The sequence below is a fragment of the Eleutherodactylus coqui genome, chromosome 6 (genome assembly GCF_035609145.1).
Source record: "Eleutherodactylus coqui strain aEleCoq1 chromosome 6, aEleCoq1.hap1, whole genome shotgun sequence".
NCBI classification, from domain to species: Eukaryota; Metazoa; Chordata; class Amphibia; order Anura; family Eleutherodactylidae; genus Eleutherodactylus; species Eleutherodactylus coqui.
In genome coordinates, this window is record NC_089842.1 from 206,779,355 (window position 1) to 206,801,532 (window position 22,178).

The 22,178-nt window shown below is 45.0% G+C and overlaps 1 protein-coding gene across 1 annotated transcript in view; it reads left to right on the top strand.

Moving 5' to 3' along the window:
- Nucleotides 1-10,986: 10,986 nt before the first annotated feature.
- ZC3H6 (zinc finger CCCH-type containing 6) overlaps nucleotides 10,987-22,178 on the top strand; it is a 78,013-nt gene continuing 66,821 nt past the window's right edge. The window contains exon 1 of the mRNA XM_066608669.1: nucleotides 10,987-11,284. Within this exon, the coding sequence (XP_066464766.1) occupies nucleotides 11,199-11,284 (86 nt within the window). The 5' untranslated portion in view covers nucleotides 10,987-11,198. The remainder of the gene's footprint in view (nucleotides 11,285-22,178) is intronic.

Here is a 22,178-nt window from a genome sequence, read left to right on the forward strand (position 1 = left end):
CCATGTGCAAGCACCGCAGTGTGTTTCCGGTGCTTGTAGATAGAGCACCTACTGTCATATCTGTGTGAAAAAACGAGCGATTAGTGTGTAGATTAGGCAGGGAGTGCGTGATCAGTGTAGTGTAGTGGAGTGGAGTGGAGTGGAGTGGAGTGGAGTGGAGTTAGTGATCAGTGTAGTGGAGAGGAGTTAGTCATCAGTGTGGTGTAGTGGAGTGATTGATAGTGATCAGTGTGGTGTAGTGTAGTGAGTGTAGTGAGTGATTGATCAGGCAGTGTAGTGTAGTGAGTGTAGTGAGTGATTGATCAGGCAGTGTAGTGTAGCAGAGTGGAGTGAGTGATCAGAAGTGCAGTGCAGTGTAGTGAGTGAGGGATCTGTAGTGTGTGATCAGAAGTGTAGTGAGTGAGCTGTAGCGTGCGATCAGCAGTGTAGTGTAGCGCAGCGTGTAGTCAGTGTATCCCTTGGTGTAAAAAAAAAAAAAAAAGTTCCTGTTGTTCCCATTTCGTTATCTGTCCCGTCACCCGTTATTAGTTAGTGTAGCGTTTAGTTAGTCCGTCTAGTGTGTAGCGTGTCGTTAGTCCGTGTACTGTCAGTGTATTCGTCTGTGTAAAAAAAAAAAAAAAAAGTTCCTGCTGTTCCCATTTCGTTACCTGTCCCGTCACCCGTTATTAGTTAGTGTAGCGTTTAGTTAGTCCGTCTAGTGTGTAGCGTGTCGTTAGTCCGTGTACTGTCAGTGTATTCGTCTGTGTAAAAAAAAAACCAAAAAAAGTTCCTGTTGTTCCCATTTCGTTACCTGTCCCGTCACCCGTCATTAGTTAGTGTAGCGTGTCGTTAGTCCGTCTAGTGTGTAGTGTGTCGTTAGTCCGTGTTGTGTCAGTGTATTCGTCTGTGTAAAAAAAAAAAAAAAGAAAAAAAAAAAACACTTACGTGAATACACCACATAAGTTTCCGCGTTCCTTCCGACCCCCGTCCCGTGGTCACCCCATCCCGCAGTGTCCCATCTAATAAAACTTTTTCCCCGTGTGCCCCATTTTATATAAATATGGCCCGCAGGAGGTACACTTCAGAGGAACTGTATGCAATCATTGCATCAGACTCGGACTCAGGTAGTGGTGATGACGACCCCACTTTTTTGGCATTCTCCGACTCCTCATCCTCATCCTCATCCAGCGAGTCTGAGCTCCCTGCACCCCCGAGAAGGCGTCCAAGGACCGCCACTGACCCCAATGCATCAGATGCTCACTGGAGTACCCCGGAAGATTACAGACCCCAGATCCCTGATTTTATTGGGAACCCAGGGATTCAATTTGACACGGAAGGGCTCAGAGGGAAGGACTTCTTCAAGTTTTTTTTTTCTGAAGAGTTCATTGCCCATATTGTTACCCAGACGAATTTGTACGCCCAGAATTTTATAGAAGAAAATCCCACCTCCAGCTATGCCAGACCCGATAAGTGGACCCCTGTGGATGCACCAGAGCTAAAAAAAAATTTGGGGGCTTATACTAACCATGGGGCTAATAAAGAAGCCAACAATCAGGGCGTACTGGTCTACCGATATTTTGTAGCACACCCCAATGTTCCGCATGGCGATGTCGAGGACGCGCTTTGAGTGTATTTTAAAATTTCTGCACTACAATGACAACCAGCTGTGCCCCCCCAGCGATCACCCCAATTACGATCGGTTGTATAAGATCAGGCCCGTAATAGACCATTTTAACGCCAAGTTTGCCCAGGCGTATGCCCCACAGATAAACATTGCAGTAGACGAGTCCCTGGTACACTTCAAGGGGAGGCTAAAATTCCGCCAGTACCTGCCCAGTAAGCGGGCACGGTATGGTGTGAAGTTGTACAAGCTGTGCGAAAGTACATCAGGGTACACCCACAAGTTCCGTATTTACGAGGGGAAGGACACTAAAATTGAGCCCCCAGAATGCCCCCCCCCCCCCCGTGCTGGGAGTAACAGGGAAAATAGTTTGGGAACTGGTGCACCCACTATTAGACCAGGGTTACCATCTGTACCTGGATAACTTTTATACCAGTGTCCCCCTGTTTCAGTGCCTCGCTTCCAGAGGAACAGTGGCATGTGGCACTGTTCGGAAAAATCAAAAAAGCCTCCCTAAGACGCTGCTTGGGCAACTGCTCAGAAGGGATGAGAGCCGGGCCCAATGCAGCGACAATGTATTGTGCGTTAAATATAAGGACAAGAGGGATGTCCTTATGTTGACGACAATACACGGCCACAGCAGTACCCCCTGCCCAGTACGAGGTACCAGTGCAGAGACCCCCAAACCAGACTGCGTCCTCGACTATAATAAGTACATGGGAGGGGTCGATCTATCAGACCAGGTACTGGAGCCCTATAGAGCCATGCGGAAAACACGGGTGTGGTACAAAAAACTGGCCGTGCACCTCGTACAGATGGCACTGTATAATGCCTACGTGCTGTTCCGAGGTGCAGGCCACAGGGGGACATTCCTTGAATTTCAAGAGGAAGTTAGAGGAAAGTAGGTTTCATAGAGGAAAGTAGGTTTCATCACCAACATAGAAAGGGGTTCTTTACTGTAAGAGCAGTTAGACTGTGGAACTCTCTACCGGAGGAAGTGGTGATGGCAAAATCGATAGAGGAGTTTAAAAGGGGACTTGATGTCTTTCTGGAGAAGAAGTATATTACAGGATATAAATATTAGGTTAAGGGTCAATCCTGGTATACAGGCAGGTAGGAACTATTAGGGGTTGATCCAGGGAACAGTCTGATTGCCATTAGGGAGTCGGGAAGGAATTTTTCCCCCATAAGGGCTAATTGGCTTCTGGCCCTGGGGTTTTTTGCCTTCCTCTGGATCAACACAGTAGGATAGACAGGCTGGACTAGATGGACAATGTCTTCATTCGGCCTTACATACTATGTTACTATGTTACTATGTTACTATGTTATCAAGGACCTAATATTTGGGGACCAGGAGGTGGGGGAGAGGCCCAGTACTTCTGGAAGCGAGGCCACAAGAATTGTACCAGGGCAGCATTTTCTCAGTGAAACTCCCTCCACTGCGACGAAGGGAAGGACCCAAAAGAGGTGCAGAGTGTGCTACAAACAGGGGATAAGAAAAGACACCATATACCAGTGTGAAACGTGCCCCACACAACCCGGCCTCTGTATAAATGAGTGTTTTAAGATCTACCACACGTCCCTGAAATTTTAATTTTTTTATTGCCCTGACGTTTTACCCTGATGTACTTCGCACAGCTTGTACATAAAGCCACATGCTAAGTCCTTCCCTTCTGAGCCCTGCGCCCTAAAAACAGTTTAGATTCACATATGGGGCATTTCCCTGTTGGGTAACATCATGGGTTACATTTTCTCCTTCTGCCCTTGGTAAAAAATAAAAATCTGGGCCTAAACTGAGCATTATTGGAAAAATGTGAATTTTTCGTTCTCAACTCAAATTGTAAAAAAAAAATTCCTCAAATACCTGTGGGTTCAAACCGCTCACTACACCCCTTAAAAAATTCCCTGAGGGGTGTAGTTTCCAAAATGGGGTCAGTTGTTGGGGGTCTCAAATGCACTGGTACCTCAGGGGCACTGCAAACACTACACGGTGTCTGAAAATTATTCCAGCAAAATCTGCATTCAAAAAAAGCGCTCCTTTCTTTCTGAGCCCTGCCATGTGCCCAAACAACAGTTTACATCCACATATGGGGCATTTCCGTGCTCGAGAGTAATTGGGTAATGCATTATGGACTATGTTTTCTCCTTCTGTCCCTGGTGAAAAATGAAAATCTGGGCCTAAAGCTGAACATTATTGGAAAAATGTGAATTTTTCGTTCTCAACTCAAAATGTTAAAAAAAATTCCTCAAATACCTGTGGGTTCAAACCGCTCACTACACCCCTTAAAAAATTCCCTGAGGGGTGTAGTTTCCAAAATGGGGTCAGTTGTTGGGGGTTTCAAATGCACTGGTACCTCAGGGGCACTGTAAACACTACATGGGGTCTGAAAATTATTCCAGCAAAATCTGCATTCAAAAAGCCAAGAAGCGCTCCTATCCTTCTGAGTCCTGCCATGTGCCCATACAACAGGCTACGCCCACATATGGGGCATTTCCGTGTTCGAGAGCAACTGGGTAACGCATCATGGGGTACGTTTTTTCCTTCTGCCACTGGTAAAAAATATAAATCTGGGCCTAAAGCTGAACATTATGTGAAAAATGTGATTTTTTTGTATTGAACTCAAATTGTTAAAAAAATTTCTCAAATACCTGTGGGTTCAAACCGCTCACTACACCCCTTAAAAAATTCACTGAGGGGTGTAGTTTCCAAAATGGGGTCAGTTGTTGGGGGTTTCAAATGCACTGGTACCTCAGGGGCACTGCAAACACTACATGGGGTCTGAAAATTATTCCAGCAAAATCTGCATTCAAAAAGCCAAGAAGCGCTCCTATCCTTCTGAGTCCTGCCATGTGCCCATACAACAGGCTACGTCCACATATGGGGCATTTCCGTGTTCGAGAGCAACTGGGTAACGCATCATGGGGTACGTTTTTCCTTCTGCCACTGGTGAAAAATGAAAATCTGGGCCTAAAGCTAAACATTATGTGAAAAATTGGATTTTTTCGTATTAAACTCAAACTGTTAAAAAAAATTCCTCAAACATCTGTGGGTTCAAACCGCTCACTACACCCCTTAATAAATTCCCTGAGGGGTGTAGTTTCCAAAATGGGGTCAGTTATTGGGGGTTTCAAATGTACTGCTACCTCAGGGGCACTGCAAACACTACATGGGGTCTGAAAATTATTCCAGCAAAATCTGCATTCAAAAAGACAAGAAGCGCTCCTTTCCTTCTGAGACCTACCATGTGCCCATACAACAGGCTACGTCCACATATGGGGCATTTCTAAAAACTGCGGAATCTGGGTAATACATTCCAAGTTTTGTTTCTTTGCTAACTCCTACTGTTTTATATTAAAAAAAAAGGTTTTATATTGAAAATCAATAGAAAAAAGGAACTGTTCTAATTTTTGATGCACTTTCCTTTAATTCCTGTAAAACATCTAAAGCGTTAATAAACTTTCTAAATGCCATTTTGAATACTTTGAAGGGTGCTGATTTTAAAATGGGGCAATTCATGGGGGATTCTGATATACAGGCTCGGCAAAACTATGTCTGAACTGCATTGGTCCTTAAAAAATGTAGATTTTGAAATTTGCTAGTAAATGTGAAAAATTACTGCTAAATTTATATACTTTGTGGAGTCTGCAAAAAGTAAAATAACACTTAAAAAATGATTGCTGTGTAAAGTAGGCCTATGGGAAATGTTAATTAATAACTATGTTGTGGTGTTTGACTTTCTATCTTACAAAGAAAACAATTCAAAGTTTGAAAATTGTGAATTTTTCCAAATTTTCAGTAAATTTGGATTTTTTTCCTAATAAGGACAAAATTTATTGATGAAATTTTTACACTAACATAAAGTACAATATGTCACGAAAAAACAATCTCAGAATCACCTTGTTAAGTAAAAGCATTCAAAAGTTATTAGCACAGAAAGTGACAGATGTCAGATTTGAAAAATAAGGCTTGGTCCTTAAGCTCAAAATAGGCCATGTCATTAAGGGGTTAAATGTGGGCTCTGGAACTGCCAGTCAGCATGTAATAAACTCTCCACCATCCACAACTTTTTTTTACTGCTAAGTCCCTAAATCTGCTAGCTCTCACAGGAACGTGGATACAGCAGTCTGACATGGTCTTCCCTGCTGCACAGTCTTACAATGGCCTGCAGTTCTCCCATACCCCGAGACCAGATGACAGGCATGGTGGAGAAGTAGGTGCTCTTCTCTCCCCGAAATGTACCTACCAGGTCATCCCCCCCCTGTACCCTCACTCACTTTTCCATCATTTGAGGTAATACGCTACAGCTTTTCCACCCGCTGTCCATGCGAGTAGCAGTTATCTACCGCACCCAGGTGCTCCTCGCCTGATTTTGGACCACTTTGCTGCCTGGCTTCCCCACTTTCTATCCTGCAAACTTCCAACCCTCATCTTAGGTGATTTTAACCTCCCCTACTGATGACCCTATCTCTACATCTCCCTCTCAGCTTCTATCGCTTACCTCCTTCCTTGATCTCTCTGAACTCACAGCCTCTCCCACTCACAGGGATGGCAACACTCTTGATCTGGTCTTTCTCCGTCTCTGCTCTGCTTCCAACTTCACTAACTCCCCTCTTTCTGCTCTCGGACCATAACCTCCTATTTTTCTCTGTCACGCTCCCTAACATTTCTCCTGACCCACCTACCTACCGTACCTACAGGAACCTTAAAGCCACTCACAGCCCTTTGCTGAGTCCCTACAGTCCTCTCTGTCCCCTATCTTTCTCCTCTCCTGCCCCAAACTGGCTGCCGCACACTACAACACCACCCCCCTTGACCCAAGCCATCTGATGCAGACCGAGGCGACCCTAGCTCACGCCTCAAATGCTTTTCATCCGGCAGTGCTCTAGAAGTGCTGAACGGCTGTGGAGAAAGTCACAAACGTCCGCGGACTTTCTCCACTACAAATTTATGCTCAGAAACTACAACCTCGTCCTCCACCATGCCAAACAAGTTTATTTCACCTCTCTCATCTCCTCACTATCGCACAACCCTAAACGTCTCTTTGATACTTTTTATTCCCTTCTCAGCCCTAAACTGCAGCCCCCGGGGATGGATCTCAGTGCTGTAGAGCTGGCTGCCTACTTCGAGAAGAAAATTGATGACATTCGTCAGGAAATAACTTCCCAATCCCAGACTAGCCCTGACCCTAGTCTTGTCAGCACTGCATCTAGCTCCTGCTCACTGTCTGTACTCAGACCAATGACAGAGAAAAAAGTCTCCAAATTGCTTTCCTCTGCTCGCCCCACCACCTGCGCTAGCAACCCTCTCCCCTCACACTGATCCCTCTCCCCAGTGGTCATCTCTCATCTCACCACTATATTTAACCTCTATCTGACCTCTGGCATCTTTTCCTCTTCTTTCAAACACACTATCATATCCCCACTGCTAAAGAAGCCGTCTCTAGACGTGACTGATGCTGCCAACTACCGACCCATCTCTAATCTCCCCTTCATCTCCAAACTACTAGAACGCCTAGTTTACTCCCGCCTTGTAAGCTATCAGAGAACTCTCTCCTTGACCCACTACAGTCTGGCTTCTGACCCCAACACTCGAAAGAAACTGCCCTTACAAGGGTATCAAACGTCCTCCTGACAGCCAAATCGGGGGGTGATTACTCCCTACTGATCCTCCGCAGCATTCGACACTGTTAACCACAAACTCCTACTCAGTATGCTTCACTCCATTGGCCTAAAGGACACTGCTCTCTCCTGGTTTTTCTCCTACCTATCTGACTGCTCCTTCAGCGTCTCCTTTGCTGGCTCTACCTCCCCTCCTCTTCCCCTTGCTGTTGTGGTCCCCCAGGGCTCAGTCCTCGGCCCCCTCTTTTTCTCCATCTGGACAAACCATCAGGAGTTTTGGCATTTGATACCACCTCTACGCTGACGACACCAAGCTATACACCTCTTCCCGTGACATTTCTGCGCCTTTCCTTCAGAACATCACTGACTGTATGTCTGCTGTCTCTAATACTTTGATCTCTCTACCTAAAACTAAAACTCTCTAAAACTGACCTACTGGCATTTCCACCCTCCACTAATCAACCTCATCCTGACATCTCCATCTCAGTGTGTGGCGCCACCATAACTCCCAGACAGCATACCACTGCCTTGGGATCATATTCTACTCCGATCTCTCCTTTACCCCCTACATCCAATCTCTTGCCCGAACATGTCAGCTGCACCTCAAGAACATCGCAAGAATTCACTCTTTTCTCACTGTAGACACGCTTAAAACACTTATTGTTGCCCTCATGCTCTCTCGGTTGGATTATTGCAGCTCGTTGCTAATCAGCCTCCCCTGCACCAGACTCTACCCTCTCCATCCATCCTGAATGCGTCAGCCAGGCTCATCTTCCTGTCCAGCCGCTACTCGGACGCCTCTGCCCTGTGCCAGTCACTGCACTTGCTGCCTATTAAATACAGAATTCAATTTAAACTCCCTACCTTCATCCACAAAGCCCTCCACAGCACAGCGCCATCCTACATTGCCTCCCTCACCTCAATCCATTAAACTAGACTGTGCACCCCTCTAATTCAAACTTCTCATTCCAGCCTCCAAGACCAGTCCTCTGCAACGCACTACCAAAGGCTATCCGAGCAATCCAGGACTCACAAAACTTCAGGCATGCTCTGAAAATGCACCTCTTCAGGGAAGCATACCGCATTCCCTAAACAAACCCCTCTGTATGCCGCCTGATAACATGCTCCCTAACCTACTGACTGCAATCCCTGCTAGCCATCATCAACTGCCCCTGCAGTCATACCGATTCTGCTGCCACATGGCTAAATGTCTGACCATTGTCTGTGTATAGCATCCCTCACTCTCCACATCGCCATACCGTGCACATCTCCAGCCCCTTTACCTTCTGTATCACCCCATTATTTGTCGTATGTAAGCTTGTTGGAGCAGGACCCTCACCCCTATTGTTTCCATCAACTGATTACTATGTAAACTTTAGAGATGAGCAAGCACGCTCGGACAAGGCAGTTACTCGAATGAGCATCGCTCTTCTCAAGTAACTGCATTCTCGTCCGAGCAGGCTCGGCGGGGGTGAGCGGGAGGGAGGGGGGGGGGGGCGGCAGGGGATAGAGAGAGATCTCTCACTCTCCCCTCCGACGACGTCACCCCCCCAAGCCTGCTCGGACGAGAATGCAGTTACTCGAGAACAGCGATGTTCACTCGAGTAACTGCCTTATCCGAGCACGCTCGCTCATCTATAGAAACCGTGGTTCTGTAATTTTTGTACTTTTGTCTTTATGTATTCCCCCTGTCTTTGTAAGCACTGTGGAATATGTTGGCGCTATACAAATAAAGATTATTACTAATATATATGCCGCAACACACCATATTACTGAACAAATAATACCACCATCCATATAATGACAGCAGTGTGCCACCCATCTACTATAGTGCCAGCTGAGTAGCACTGGTATTATTCGGAAGTCTAGTGTATGGACCTCACCCACCAGACCATGATGATACTTAAACCTCAGCATTACTCACAGTCACTAGTATTGCCTCTATCTTGTATGTATAAAAGCGGCAAAACAGAACATGCTGCGTTCCTTTTTGCATTTGCATATTATGCAATTCTGACACACCGTGATCGGAACTGCGTAAGGCAATATAAGGCACTGGAAGCTAGGGGTTTGACAGGGCTTCCATGGAGTGACACCCCTAGCTCCCAATTGATGAAATAGCGGGAGGACCTTGAAGGTCCTAGGATGCATTTTTCCTAGGCGTCTGACCCTCCTCCCTGGCCTCAGCGTAAGTTGGCTGTGGCTGCTGGCTGTCACTCACTGTCCCCCGCTGCTGTGGGCTCCCTGCCGTCCTTGTGTAGTCTGCGGCCGTCGGCAGTGAGTGACTGTCCCCCCCGCGCTGTATGAACTCCCTGCTGTCTTCCTCCTGCGGTACTCTGCATCTGGCAGCTGCGGCTCTCCCTACCGGCACTCAGCAGCAGCACATGGACCGGTGGCTCCGTCCGGTGGCTTTTCTGCCCTTGCATTAGCCGGCCCCCCACGCCGCTCACCACCAACGCTCACATGTGGCACACGGCGGCTGTGTCTGGTCAACAGCATCAGGATGGGCGACAGCGACCCAAGAGGTGGGAGACTACCGACGGCGCCGACTGGCACAGCGCGCCGGCTTCTAGGGACCGCAGATGCGATACCACAAGCCCCAGGGACACTGACTGCAGGGTCGCTAAGGGGAGATGGGCGGCCACACTGATACAGCAGGACACTCACCACTGCAGACCGCATTGCTGACTGCCAGGACCTGTGAGGTCAAGGAAGGGGGAGGCAGGCGTGCAACCAATCACGAAGAGGGGACGTCACCAGCCTGTCAACCACAGACAATCTTGTCTCCACCCCTACTTCATGGTGGTGACAAGATACAATAATACCGAGCCCGGCCTTATCCTTTCAGGGTACGTTTATATGTAGCAACTTTACTGCAGGTTTTCCAAGGCTGAAACCCGTCTTATTTGGCGTGGATCCGCGGCAGATTTCAATTCAAACAAAGGGGTGAATTCTGACTACCTTCGTAGCGCCCCCCACCCTTCCCAGAAACAAAGAGCTCAGTACATATTGCACCGCAGTTCATACAGTTCACATGTGAGCCATACAGTTGCCTTGACAACAGTATTTATTCCTTGATATGCAAGTTGCATTTCCCGCCATAACATCTGTATGTACACGGATCACACACAGAACACAGAGCACAATTAGTCATACAAAGTGATTAATAACATAATGCTTTATTTGTATGTCAGGCACCATCTTTAAAGCATGAAAGAACTTCCCTCAGGCATAACAACATGAGCCATTGACAAAAGCCTCACCCCATCTGTTATAAACTACAACTTCCAACATGCTTTGCCAACCTTTGCCACTTAGCAATAACATTGATCAACCGCTAGGCATCTGGAACTCGTAGTTCTCCGTAATCCTATATGACACCACCCCACCACTAAAACCTTATCCCTCACAAACCACCACCAATTCGCATTCCAAAGACAGTCTGCTATTAGCCGGGTTAAAACCGTATATAAATAACATACTACGCCATCTGTAAAACTAAACTACAACTCCCAGAATGCTTTGCAGCCATCTTCTGCGCTTCCACACTGCGCAGGAATTATGGGATTCGTAGTTCTACAGATCCAGCGAAAAAAGCACAATAGACCTTTCCCGCCTTTCATCGCAGCCGACCAATCATAGATGACATCTCACAAAGCGCCACTCCTCCGGCGCGAGTAAAAGGTCGCACTCTTATTGGCTAACTCTATCGCACCCGTTTAGGGCGGGAACAGCAGGGCCGGAAGTGGTCATTCTATCGCCACTCATTGCTTCCAGTGCACCGTTTTCACCCGTAGCACGGCGGCACTGAACGGTGTGGTGCCGGGTCCGTCCGTACAGCCGGGATGGACGCTGTACACCTTCTCTTGGTTTCGGTGTAAAAAAAAAAAGAGAAAAAAAGAAAGAAAAACTAAAATTAATAAGAAAGAGACTTAAGAGTAGAGAGAGTGTGTAGTGCAGGCGGGTTCTCTCCTCAGACATGGCCTTTGAGAGCCTGTTCTCCAGACCCCCCAACCCAGCCCCAGATACCCACATGACAGAGTGTCAGCATGCAGGGGACGAAAGGTCGAGTAATAATCTCTCTTCTTACTATTTCTTCTCATTGTGTGGGGGTCGGCTCATCATGCACACAGTAATGTCTTCTCTCATCTTGTCTATGATTTCTGATGATTATGGGGATGTGTTCTGTATCATGTACCCTCTGGCTGTTATCTGTAATGCACATCTGTATTGCCATGGCTACCAGATCTGCTTTCTGCCCTCGCATGTTTAGGGCCGCCGCGTTGATCACTATGGGGGCTCTTGTCTTGGATGTGTATACTGTTACTGAGAAAAAGCGTAACGTTTACAAAAAAAAAAGGTTAAAAATGTACAATATTGGCCGCCATAGACGGTACGATTTTTCGTGCGTTGCGAGGATCGTGTTGACTATGGCTTCAAATAGATAATAGTTGTTTTTAAAATTTATTTTTATGATTTTCCATTTATTGTAATTGTATTTCTAACTGATAGTTGTGAATTGTTTGGCGGATGATGGAGGATGTGCGCTGGTGGGAGTCGCGATCATATGGCGATCCACAAGTTGTCAGGGTGATGCGTTTTATAGAGCAATTTTATATAATATAGCAATTTACAGTTGATAAATTAGTGAGCTGTAGATACCGATAGAGGGATGAGGTCCGGATGTGTGTGTGGTGATGGTGGGTTGGATGCGATGTGTGACAAGGGCTCGTTCACATTGGCGTATTTCTGTTTTTTTTTCTTTTCTTACACGTTTTTACATGCGTAATACGAACAGCTTGCATTGGGGTATTCAAACGTGTGTTTGTCACGTTTGTGAAAAAATGGCATCATGCCCTATTTGGTGCAAATTTTTATTTTGTGCACGTAAAAAAACTACAAATACAGATGCAGCACAGCATCAAATAGGCACCCAAACCACTTGTGCATGGAGTTAAAACTGTGTATTTACGGACTGATTACAAATACGCCCGTGTAAATGAGGCCTAAGGTAGTTGTATAGGTGTGTAGTAACGATGTGTAGTGATGGAAAGTAAGGTACTGGTGTAGACGTGTGTGATATACAGTAAGGTATCAGTGTAGATGTGTAGTGATGGACTGTATATGTGATCTAAGTAAGGTATCGGTGTAGATTTGTACTGTTTGTGGAATGTGTGATATACAGTAGATATCTAAGTAGATGGATAGTGATGGTGGGTTGTGTGATGTGATGTACAGTAAGGTATCGATGTGGATGTATAGTGATAGTGGGTTGGTGTGTGATGTACAGTAAGGTATCGATGTGGATGTATAGTGATAGTGGGTTGGTGTGTGATGTACAGTAAGGTATCGATGTGGATGTATAGTGATAGTGGGTTGGTGTGTGATCTACAGTAAGGTATCGGTGTGGATGTATAGTGATTGTGGGTTTGTGTGTGATGTACAGTAAGGTATCGATGTGGATGTATAGTGATAGTGGGTTTGTGTGTGATGTACAGTAAGGTATTGATGTAGATGTGTAGTGATGCACCGTATACGTAAGATATCGGTGTAGATTTGTAGCGATGCTGAAATGTGTGTTATACAGTAAGATATGAGTTGATGGATAGTGATGGTGGATTGTGTGTGATGTAGAGTAAGATGTGATTGTTCCCAGCAAGAGAAACAACGTAATCTTGTAGATATACCTTTTTAATGGCTAACAAAAATACATGATGTAATAATAGCGAGCTTGCGAACCAACGCAGGGTTCTTCTTCAGTCTTCTGGATTGGATCTGAAGAGGCATGCATATTTATACATACTTATAACATACATACTTATGACAAGGCACAGATATGGATGTGATTGGTTCGCACTTAAAAGGAATTCTGCAACAGCAGAAAAAGTTTGTTTGCCGTTGCAGAATTCCTTTTAAGTGCGAACCAATCACATCCATATCTGTGCCTTCTCATAAGTATGTATGTTATAAGTGTGTATAAATATCCATGCCTCTTCAGATCCAATCAATTAAGCCTGAAGAAGAACTCTGCGTTGGTTCGCAAGCTCGCTATTATTACATCATGTATTTTTGTTAGCCATTAAAAGGTATCATATCTACAAGATTACGTCGTTTCTCTTGCTGAGAACAATCACATTTTGCTCTACTGGCTAACACGGTACCAGATCTTTGTTTTCATTATGTAGAGTAAGGTATTGGTGTAGATGTGTAGTGATAGTGGGTTGTGTGTGATGTAGAGTAAGGTATTGGTGTGGATGTGTGATGTAAGGTATTGGTGTGTGTGATGTACAGTAAGGTATCGGTTAGATGTGTAGTGACGGTGGGTTGTGTGTGATGTACAGTAAGGTATCGGTGTAGATGTGTAGTGACGGTGGGTTGTGTGTGATGTACAGTAAGGTATCGGTGTAGATGTGTAGTGACGGTGGGTTGTGTGTGATGTACAGTAAGGTGTCGGTGTAGATGTGTAGTGACGGTGGGTTGTGTGTGATGTACAGTAAGGTGTCGGTGTAGATGTGTAGTGACGGTGGGTTGTGTGTGATGTACAGTAAGGTATCGGTGTAGATGTGTAGTGACGGTGGGTTGTGTGTGATGTACAGTAAGGTATCGGTGTAGATGTGTAGTGACGGTGGGTTGTGTGTGATGTACAGTAAGGTATCGGTGTAGATGTGTAGTGACGGTGGGTTGTGTGTGATGTACAGTAAGGTGTCGGTGTAGATGTGTAGTAACGGTGGGTTGTGTGTGATGTACAGTAAGGTGTCGGTGTAGATGTGTAGTGACGGTGGGTTGTGTGTGATGTACAGTAAGGTGTCGGTGTAGATGTGTAGTGACGGTGGGTTGTGTGTGATGTACAGCAAGGTGTCGGTGTAGATGTGTAGTGACGGTGGGTTGTGTGTGATGTACAGCAAGGTGTCGGTGTAGATGTGTAGTGACGGTGGGTTGTGTGTGATGTACAGCAAGGTGTCTGTGTAGATGTGTAGTGACGGTGGGTTGTGTGTGATGTACAGCAAGGTGTCGGTGTAGATGTGTAGTGACGGTGGGTTGTGTGTGATGTACAGTAAGGTGTCGGTGTAGATGTGTAGTGACGGTGGGTTGTGTGTGATGTACAGTAAGTTGTCGGTGTAGATGTGTAGTGACGGTGGGTTGTGTGTGATGTACAGTAAGGTCCAATGTGCACTGGTAGGTTTGATTAGCGGAATCCGTGCGGGGCACCCGCAAATCAAGCCGTCCATAGTCAAGCATAGTCGTTCACAAATTAATTTCACCATGCGTATTTGTTTTGCGGACCTTGCGATCCGGAAAACAAATGGCAGCATGCTCAATTTTTGTTTGGTTCCCACACAGACGGCTTCCATTGACTGATACTGCAGACGTGCTGCGAATCCCGCGGCAAAGCAGGAGTTTGAAAAAAACAAAACAAAACCTGCACTAAGTTCCAACAGCGAGCCGTGAGGACCCTGCACAGTACAGCAAACCCGGAAATAGAGAGGTCCTCGCGAACGCCGCTGCCGGGAAAATACAGATACACAGGGCTCACTGGCCACGGTCAGGGCAGGATCCGACCCAAGGTATCGGTGTGTAGCGATGGTGGGTTGTGTGTGATGTACAGTAAGGTATTGCGTTGATGTGTAGCGATGATAGATGGTATGATATACAGTAAGATATCAACGTAGATATGTAGTGATGGTGGGTTGTATGTGATATACAGTAATATATTGGTGTTGATGTGACAAGTATTGCGTGCGGTGTAGAGGATAAGCTGTTGTAATGGCATATATTGTGCAGTCAGTTGTTGATGCACATATGTAGTGCCCATGTGATGTACATAAAGATATCGGTGTAGGTATGTGGTGATGGTGGATTTACAGTAAAATATAGATGTGTAGCGGATTGTAGGTGATGTATAGTAAGATAGCAGTGTAGATATGTAGCCATAAACTGTGTAATGTACAGTAAGGTGTGGATGATTGTTGACAGGAGATTGTAGGTAATGTGGGATGCGGTGAATTGAATCAGTGGTATTACAACGATTTTCTTTGCTCAATTCACACTTGTGAATATTCATTACATATAATACGCACACAACCCCCCCCCCCCCCCAGCAAGTTCTATTTTGCCGTGTCTTATGTGCGATACAGCCCTATTGCTATCTATGGTCGCGTAATAAACAGTATACATATGCAATTATATTGCGTGTGTGTTGCTTTTCTATGCGCCATTGCGGAGCGACAGAGCGGGAAATAAAAAAACAAACAAGAAAGACTGTGCATGACAGTGTGCATGAGATACACTGCGCAGCTCAAAATCGTTGGCATACGCAGCAATAGGCCGGCTCCAAAGCGGTAAAATGCAGCATTATACATGCAGCATTTTACGATTACGGTAGTGTGAGCCTTGCCGAACAGTAAGACATCGGTGGAGATGTGTAGTGATCGTGCACTGTATGTGATGTATATAAGGTAGATGTGTTTAATGATAGATTGTGATGTACTGTAAGGTGGCCATATAGGTATGCAGTAATGGTCAATTTTGTCATGTACAGTAAGGGCTTACATGAGAATATATATCCTGTGTATTATGTGCATATTTTTTACTTGTGTAAAGTACGCAGTACATAGTAAATACACATATACATGCATATTAGCTGCATATGTAAAATCCCCATAGCCAGTATTGGTGTTTATTACGTATCAAAATAGGATATACTGCGTTTTTTTTCTCACGCATGAAATTAACGCAGATGTGAGTGGCCCAATAGAAATCATTAGGCTTTTAGCATTGCACAATACACTGGCAACATACGCCCATGTGAGTGAGCCCTACGGCTGCCTTCACACTTGCGTGAAAATTGCGCTAGGCTTGTGCATTGTGAGACGTACAAATATGAACCCCATTCTTTTGAATGAGTTCATACACTCGGCACCGCAATGCTATCTGGCTGCATGATCTCGCATTGCAGCCCCATTGTTTTCAATGGGGTCAGCAGCTAGAGCACTGGCCCCATTGAAAGCAATGGGAGAACGCTGTGATTCTTTGCTGTGGCGGAAGATTACCTTTATCCCCGCAGTGATGCAAGACTGTTTTCACATAAAAACACCTTGCATCTACAGGGCTTTCACGTGGTGTCAAATGTGATATCGGTCCATAATCACGGCCCGATATCATGCTCTCCAGTGTGAAGCCAGCCTAAGGCCTCATGCACACGGGCACACACGGGTTCCGCTTCTGAATCCTGCAGTGGAATCTGCTCGTGCCTGCAAACATGGGCATTAACCCCTTAGTGACGGCGCCATCGACTTTCTACGTCACCCACGGGCAATAGCCGCGATTGTGGCTATTAACCCTTTAAATGCCCCGAAGGTACGCCCCCCCCCCCCCCCCGCGATGAGATCAGGGGGAGTCTTGCAGGTGTCATGGCAGCCAGAGGCCTTTAGAAAGCTATAGCATTACGTCATACTGCAGGAGCAATCAAAGCATCGCATGTTAAAGTCCCCCCTGGGGACTGAAAGAAAGTGTAAAAAAAGAACAATCAAGTTTATTATTAAAAAAAAAAAAAAAAAAAGTAATAAAAGTTCAAAAAACCCCCCTTTTGCCATATTTGGAATAAAAAAAAATTAAAATAATAAATAAAAAATACGTGTTTGGTATCGCTCCGTCCGTAAAAGTCCAATCTATCAAAGTAAAGTATTATTTACCCTGCACAGTGAACGTGTTCCCAAAAAAAATAAATAAAGAACGCCCGAAATGCACTTTTTTGGTCACCCTATCTCCGAGAAAAAATGTAATAAAAGGTGATCAAAAAGTCAACGAAAATGGTACCAACGGAAACGTCAGGACATACCACACAAAATGAGCCCTCACACAACTACGTAGCCAAAAAAATAAAAAAGTAATTGTGCGCAGAAAATGGACACAGAACATAATTTAAAAAAATTAAATATCTTAAAAAAAAAAAAAATACAAGTACTACAGCAAAAAAATACTGTATAAGTTTGGTATCGTAGTAATCGTACTGACCCATAGAATAAAAATATCAGGTCGTTTCTGTTGCAGTTTGTGCGCCGTAGAAACAGGACACATACCGAAAGATGGTGGTATGTCGTTTTTTTTTCCATTTCTCTCCGCTTAGAATTTTTAAAAAGTTTTTCAGTAAATTATATGGTACAATAAATAGTGCCATTGAAAAATACAACTCATCCCGCAAAAAACAAGCCCTCATACAGCGACATCGATGGATAAAAAAGGAGCTACGATTTTTTAAAAAGGGAGTAGGAAAAAAGCAAAAAAGCTCCGTCACTAAGGGGTTAAAAGTCAGGTTCTTATCTCTCCGGATCCAGTGCAGGTCTCCGTTGCTTCTTTCTTCAGCACGGTGCATGCGTCTGGGCACGCTAGCCGATGCGCCTGGCGCATGTGCAGTGCGTTTTTTTTTTTTTTTAATCTCCAGCTTTCCTGCAGATCCATGGCACGTCCGCAGTGACAGCTGCGAGTGTGCCACAGACCATTGACTTCAATAGAAGCCGTCTGCTTGATCTACAGGAAAATAGAGCATGCTGGGGAAAAAAATCACATCCACATGCTTTTAGCTGTTCTGCGGGCCCCCATGTCTCCCTATGGGCGGCTTGATTTGCGGATCTCCCACAAATCAAATCCACCTGTGTGCATGAGGCCAAGGCAGATGTTTTATAGTGGCAGAATGTGTGGATAGTAAGGTGTCAGTTGAGATGTGTGGTGACAGTGTTCTCTATGGGATGTACAGCAAGATAGATTTGGTTTAAGGTTGCCTTCACACGGCTGCTAAAATTGTGCGAGATTTTGTGCGTTTTAAGATGCACAAATATGAACCCCATTTCTCTTGAATTGGGTCATGCACATGAGCAAATTAAATTCATTTTTTCCTCAACATGGCACCACGATGCTATGCAGAAACAAATCACAGCGGCGATCCAGTTGAAAGCAATGAAAGAAACTCTGTGATCCAGTAAAAACAGCCATGGAGGAGGATTGCTTCTTCCTCAAAGTGATGCGAGGCTGTTATGCCATAAACACGGCTCACATCCCCATAGAATTCACATAGTGGGGAGCGAGACTTAGGGGCAAGGATTTACTACCCCATATCAGGCTCGCTCGTGTTAAGTTAGCTTAACAGTGGATTGTGTGTAATAGGTAGAGATGAGCGAACGTACTCGGATAAGCACTACTCGTCCGAGTAATGTGCCTTATCCGAGTACCGCTGTGCTCGTCCTGAAAGATTCGGGGCGCTCCGCTGCTGACAGGTGAGTCGCAGCGGGGAGCGGGGCAGAGCGGGCGGGAGAGAAGGAGAGAAAGATCTCCCCTCCATTCCTCCCGGCTCTCCCCTGCAGTTCCCCGCTCCGCAGCGCGCCCCGAATCTTTCAGGACGAGTACAGCGGTACTCGGATAAAGCACATTACTCGGACGAGTAGTGCTTATCCGAGTACGTTCGCTCATCTCTAGTAATAGGTAAAGGTATCGCTATAGATGTATAGTGATGGTGGATTGTATGATATACGGTAAAGGTATCGGTGTAGATGTATATTGATGGTGGAATATGTGATGTGCAGTAAGGTATAAGCTTTCTAATAGTGGATTGTATGTACAGTACGGTATCAGTGTAGATATGTAGTGATGGATTGTAAGTGATAATGTAGTAATTGTAAATTCTCATAACTCACCACTAAATGGTGAATTCGCATAACTCACCACTAAATTATGTGAGGTACAGTAACATGATTATATAGTGGCAGTGAATGGTATGTAATGTACGGCAACCGTCTATTTTCCAGGGTAAATAATCCCAATTTTGATAGCCTCTCTGGGTGTTCTAAACCCCCCATTCTGTTTATTAATTTAGTTGCCCTTCTTTGAACCCCCTCAAGCACTGCAATATCTTCCTGAGCATCGGTGTCCAGAACTGTACACAGTATTCCATGTGAGACCTGACAAGTGCCTTATATAGCGGTAGAATAATGTTCTCGTCCTTCACCCCTATACCTCTTTTAATGCACCCCACAACTTTATTTGCTTTTGCAGCAGCTGACTGGCATTGATTGCTTCGGTTAAGTCTACAGTCCACTAGTACCCCAGGGTCTTATATCACTTTTTTCCTAGCAGTACCCTATTTAGTGTATATTGGTCACATCCGTTTCTCCTGCCCATGTGCATAACCTTACATTTATCAATATTGAACTTCATTTGCCATTTTTCTACCCAAGCCCCCAGTTTATCTAGGTCTTTTTGTAGCTGTACATTGTCATCCATTGTATTAATTGTCTTGTATAATTTTGTATCTTCTGCAAATATTGATATTTTACTGTGTAGAGTATCAGGCAATTGATAAATATAGTGAACAGAATGGGGCCTAAGGGTGACTTCACACGGGCGGATTTCCGCCGCGTTGCCCCGCAGCTATTAGGTTCCATTGAACCTAATAGCACAATGCTCACGGTGCGGAATTCCGCACCGTAAAATCACCCATCCTCACACGCAGCATGCTCTATTTGCCACGGGTGTACGTGCGGACGGCTTCCATTGCAGTCAATGGAAGCTGTCCGTCATGCTATCTTCCGCTGTAGCACAGCGGAAGATAGCGTGAAACCGCTTCACCGCCAGCCGCGTCATGTGACGCTGCCGGCGCGTCACGCGCTCTATTGCGCATGCGCGCCGAAGTGTCATGTAGGGCGGCGGATCCGGAGGTAAGTATGGGGTCTCTGGGGGGGTGCCGTGATGGCCTCCGCTGCGGTATTCCGCTTGCGTAGCCCATCACGGCCGTGTGAAGCTGGCCTAATACTGAACCCTGCGGCACCCCACTGGCAACGGTGGCCCAATTAGCGTATCAACCATTTGTTACTACCGTCAGCTTTCTATATCTGAGCCAGTTCTTTACCCAGATACACACGTTTTCGCCCAGACTGAGCTGCCTCATTTTATATATCAACCTATTATGCGGCACGGTGTTAAATGCTTTAGAGAAATCCAGATATACGAGATCAATAAACTCTCCCAGGTCCAGCCTAGAACTTACTTCATCGTAGAAGCTGATCAGATTGGTATGACATGATTGACCCCTCATGAACCCATGCTGATGAGGAGTTATGCCGCTGTTTTCCATAAGGTTTTTTAGGATAGTATCTCTCAGAAACCCCTTGAATATTTTTCCAACCCTTTTTGTTTACTGGAACCACATTGGCAATGTGTCAATCCAGCGGTACAACCCCGGTCTCGATAAGTGTCCATAAATATAAGAAATAGCAGCCTAGCTATCTCGTCACTTGGTTCCTTTAGAACCCTTGGGTGTGTTTCATCCGGATCCGGCAATTTCTGGATTTTAATGCTCTTTAACCGGTTTTGCACTTCCTCCTGTGTTAGGTATGCAATATTTAGTCGGGAGTTCGTTTTAGTTCCCTATACTAGGAAAAAAAAACTATAATAGATTTGCTTTCCTCCCCATCATCTTCTATGATTTCCCGTGCATTATTTGTTAATTCCAGTGCTCTCAGCGCAAATCCTTTGACTGCTTATATAATTTAAGAATAGTTTAGGATTATTTTTGCTTTCTTTGGCAATCAGTCTCGCTGCCTCCTCCTTAGCAATTTTGATCTTTTCTTTACATGATTTGTTTTTTTCCCTGTGTGATTTTAGCGCTTTTTCGCTGCCTTCTTGTTTTAGTAGTTTAAACACTTTCTTGTTAAATCACAGCTGGAAATTAATTATATTGTCATCAAAGATGTGTAGTGACTGTGGGTTATGTGTGATGTACAGTAAGGTATTGGTATGGATTTGGAATGAAGATGGGTTGTATGTGAAATACAGTAAGGTACTCTGTGTATGTGTAGTGATGGTGGGTCGTGTGTGATGTACAGTAAGGTATGGGTGTAGATGTGCGGTACTGTGTGATGTATAGTAAGGTATTGGTGTAGATATAGAGTGAGTACTGTATTTGATATACACTAAGGTGTCGATGCAGAGCTGGGTACTGTATGTGATATAGAATAAGGTATCGGTGTAGATGTAGAGTGAGTACTGTATGTGATATAGAATAAGGTATCGGTGTCGATGTGGAGTGAGTACTGTATGTGATATACAGTTAGGTATCGGTCTAGATATGGAGCCGTGTAATGTATGTGATATATAATAAGGTATCTGTGTCGATGTGGAGTGAGTACTGTATGTGATGATGATAAGGTATCGGTGTCGATCTGGAGCAGAGTACTGTGTGTGATATACAGTAAGGTATCGGTGTAAATGTAGAGCAGAGTACTGTATGTGATGTAGTTTCAGGTATTTTTGTAGATGTGTAGTGATGGTGGATTGTATGTGCCGATGGTAATGTTTTGGTGAAGGTATGGTGGTTTGTATATGACTTGCAGTATAGATGTGTAGTGATGGTGAATTGTATGACATACAGTAAGGTATCAGTGTAGATGTGTAATGGACTGTATGTACAGTAAGGTGTAGGTGTTTAGGGACGGTGGATGAATGTGATGTACATCAAGGACTGGTGTAGAGATGTATTGATGGAGTACTGTATGATGTATAGTAAGCTAGATGTGTTGTAATGGTAGATTGTGATGTTAGTTATTGATGTAGATATGCAATGATGGTGGATTGTATGTGATGTAATGTAAGACATTGATGTTTGTGAACTGTGATGTACAGTAGCATAGGTGTGTACTTTAGATGTGTAGTAACTAACGCCATGATTGAAAGGATTGCCCCATCTAGACAATCTCCAGCTTACTCGATAACCATCTCTGTTATTACCTGGTTGTTTTGGGTCCAGTTGCTGAAAGCACACTTCGATTGAAAGTTGCCCTGAGGCTTCGAGAACAGGGGCCGCTTTGACTAGTAGGGAAGCATCCTATAGCTTTTCTATGGGGAGGAAAGTCCTATAGCTCATCTACAGAGAGGGGTTGTCTGATGGAATTACTTTCTCCCGTACGTTCGC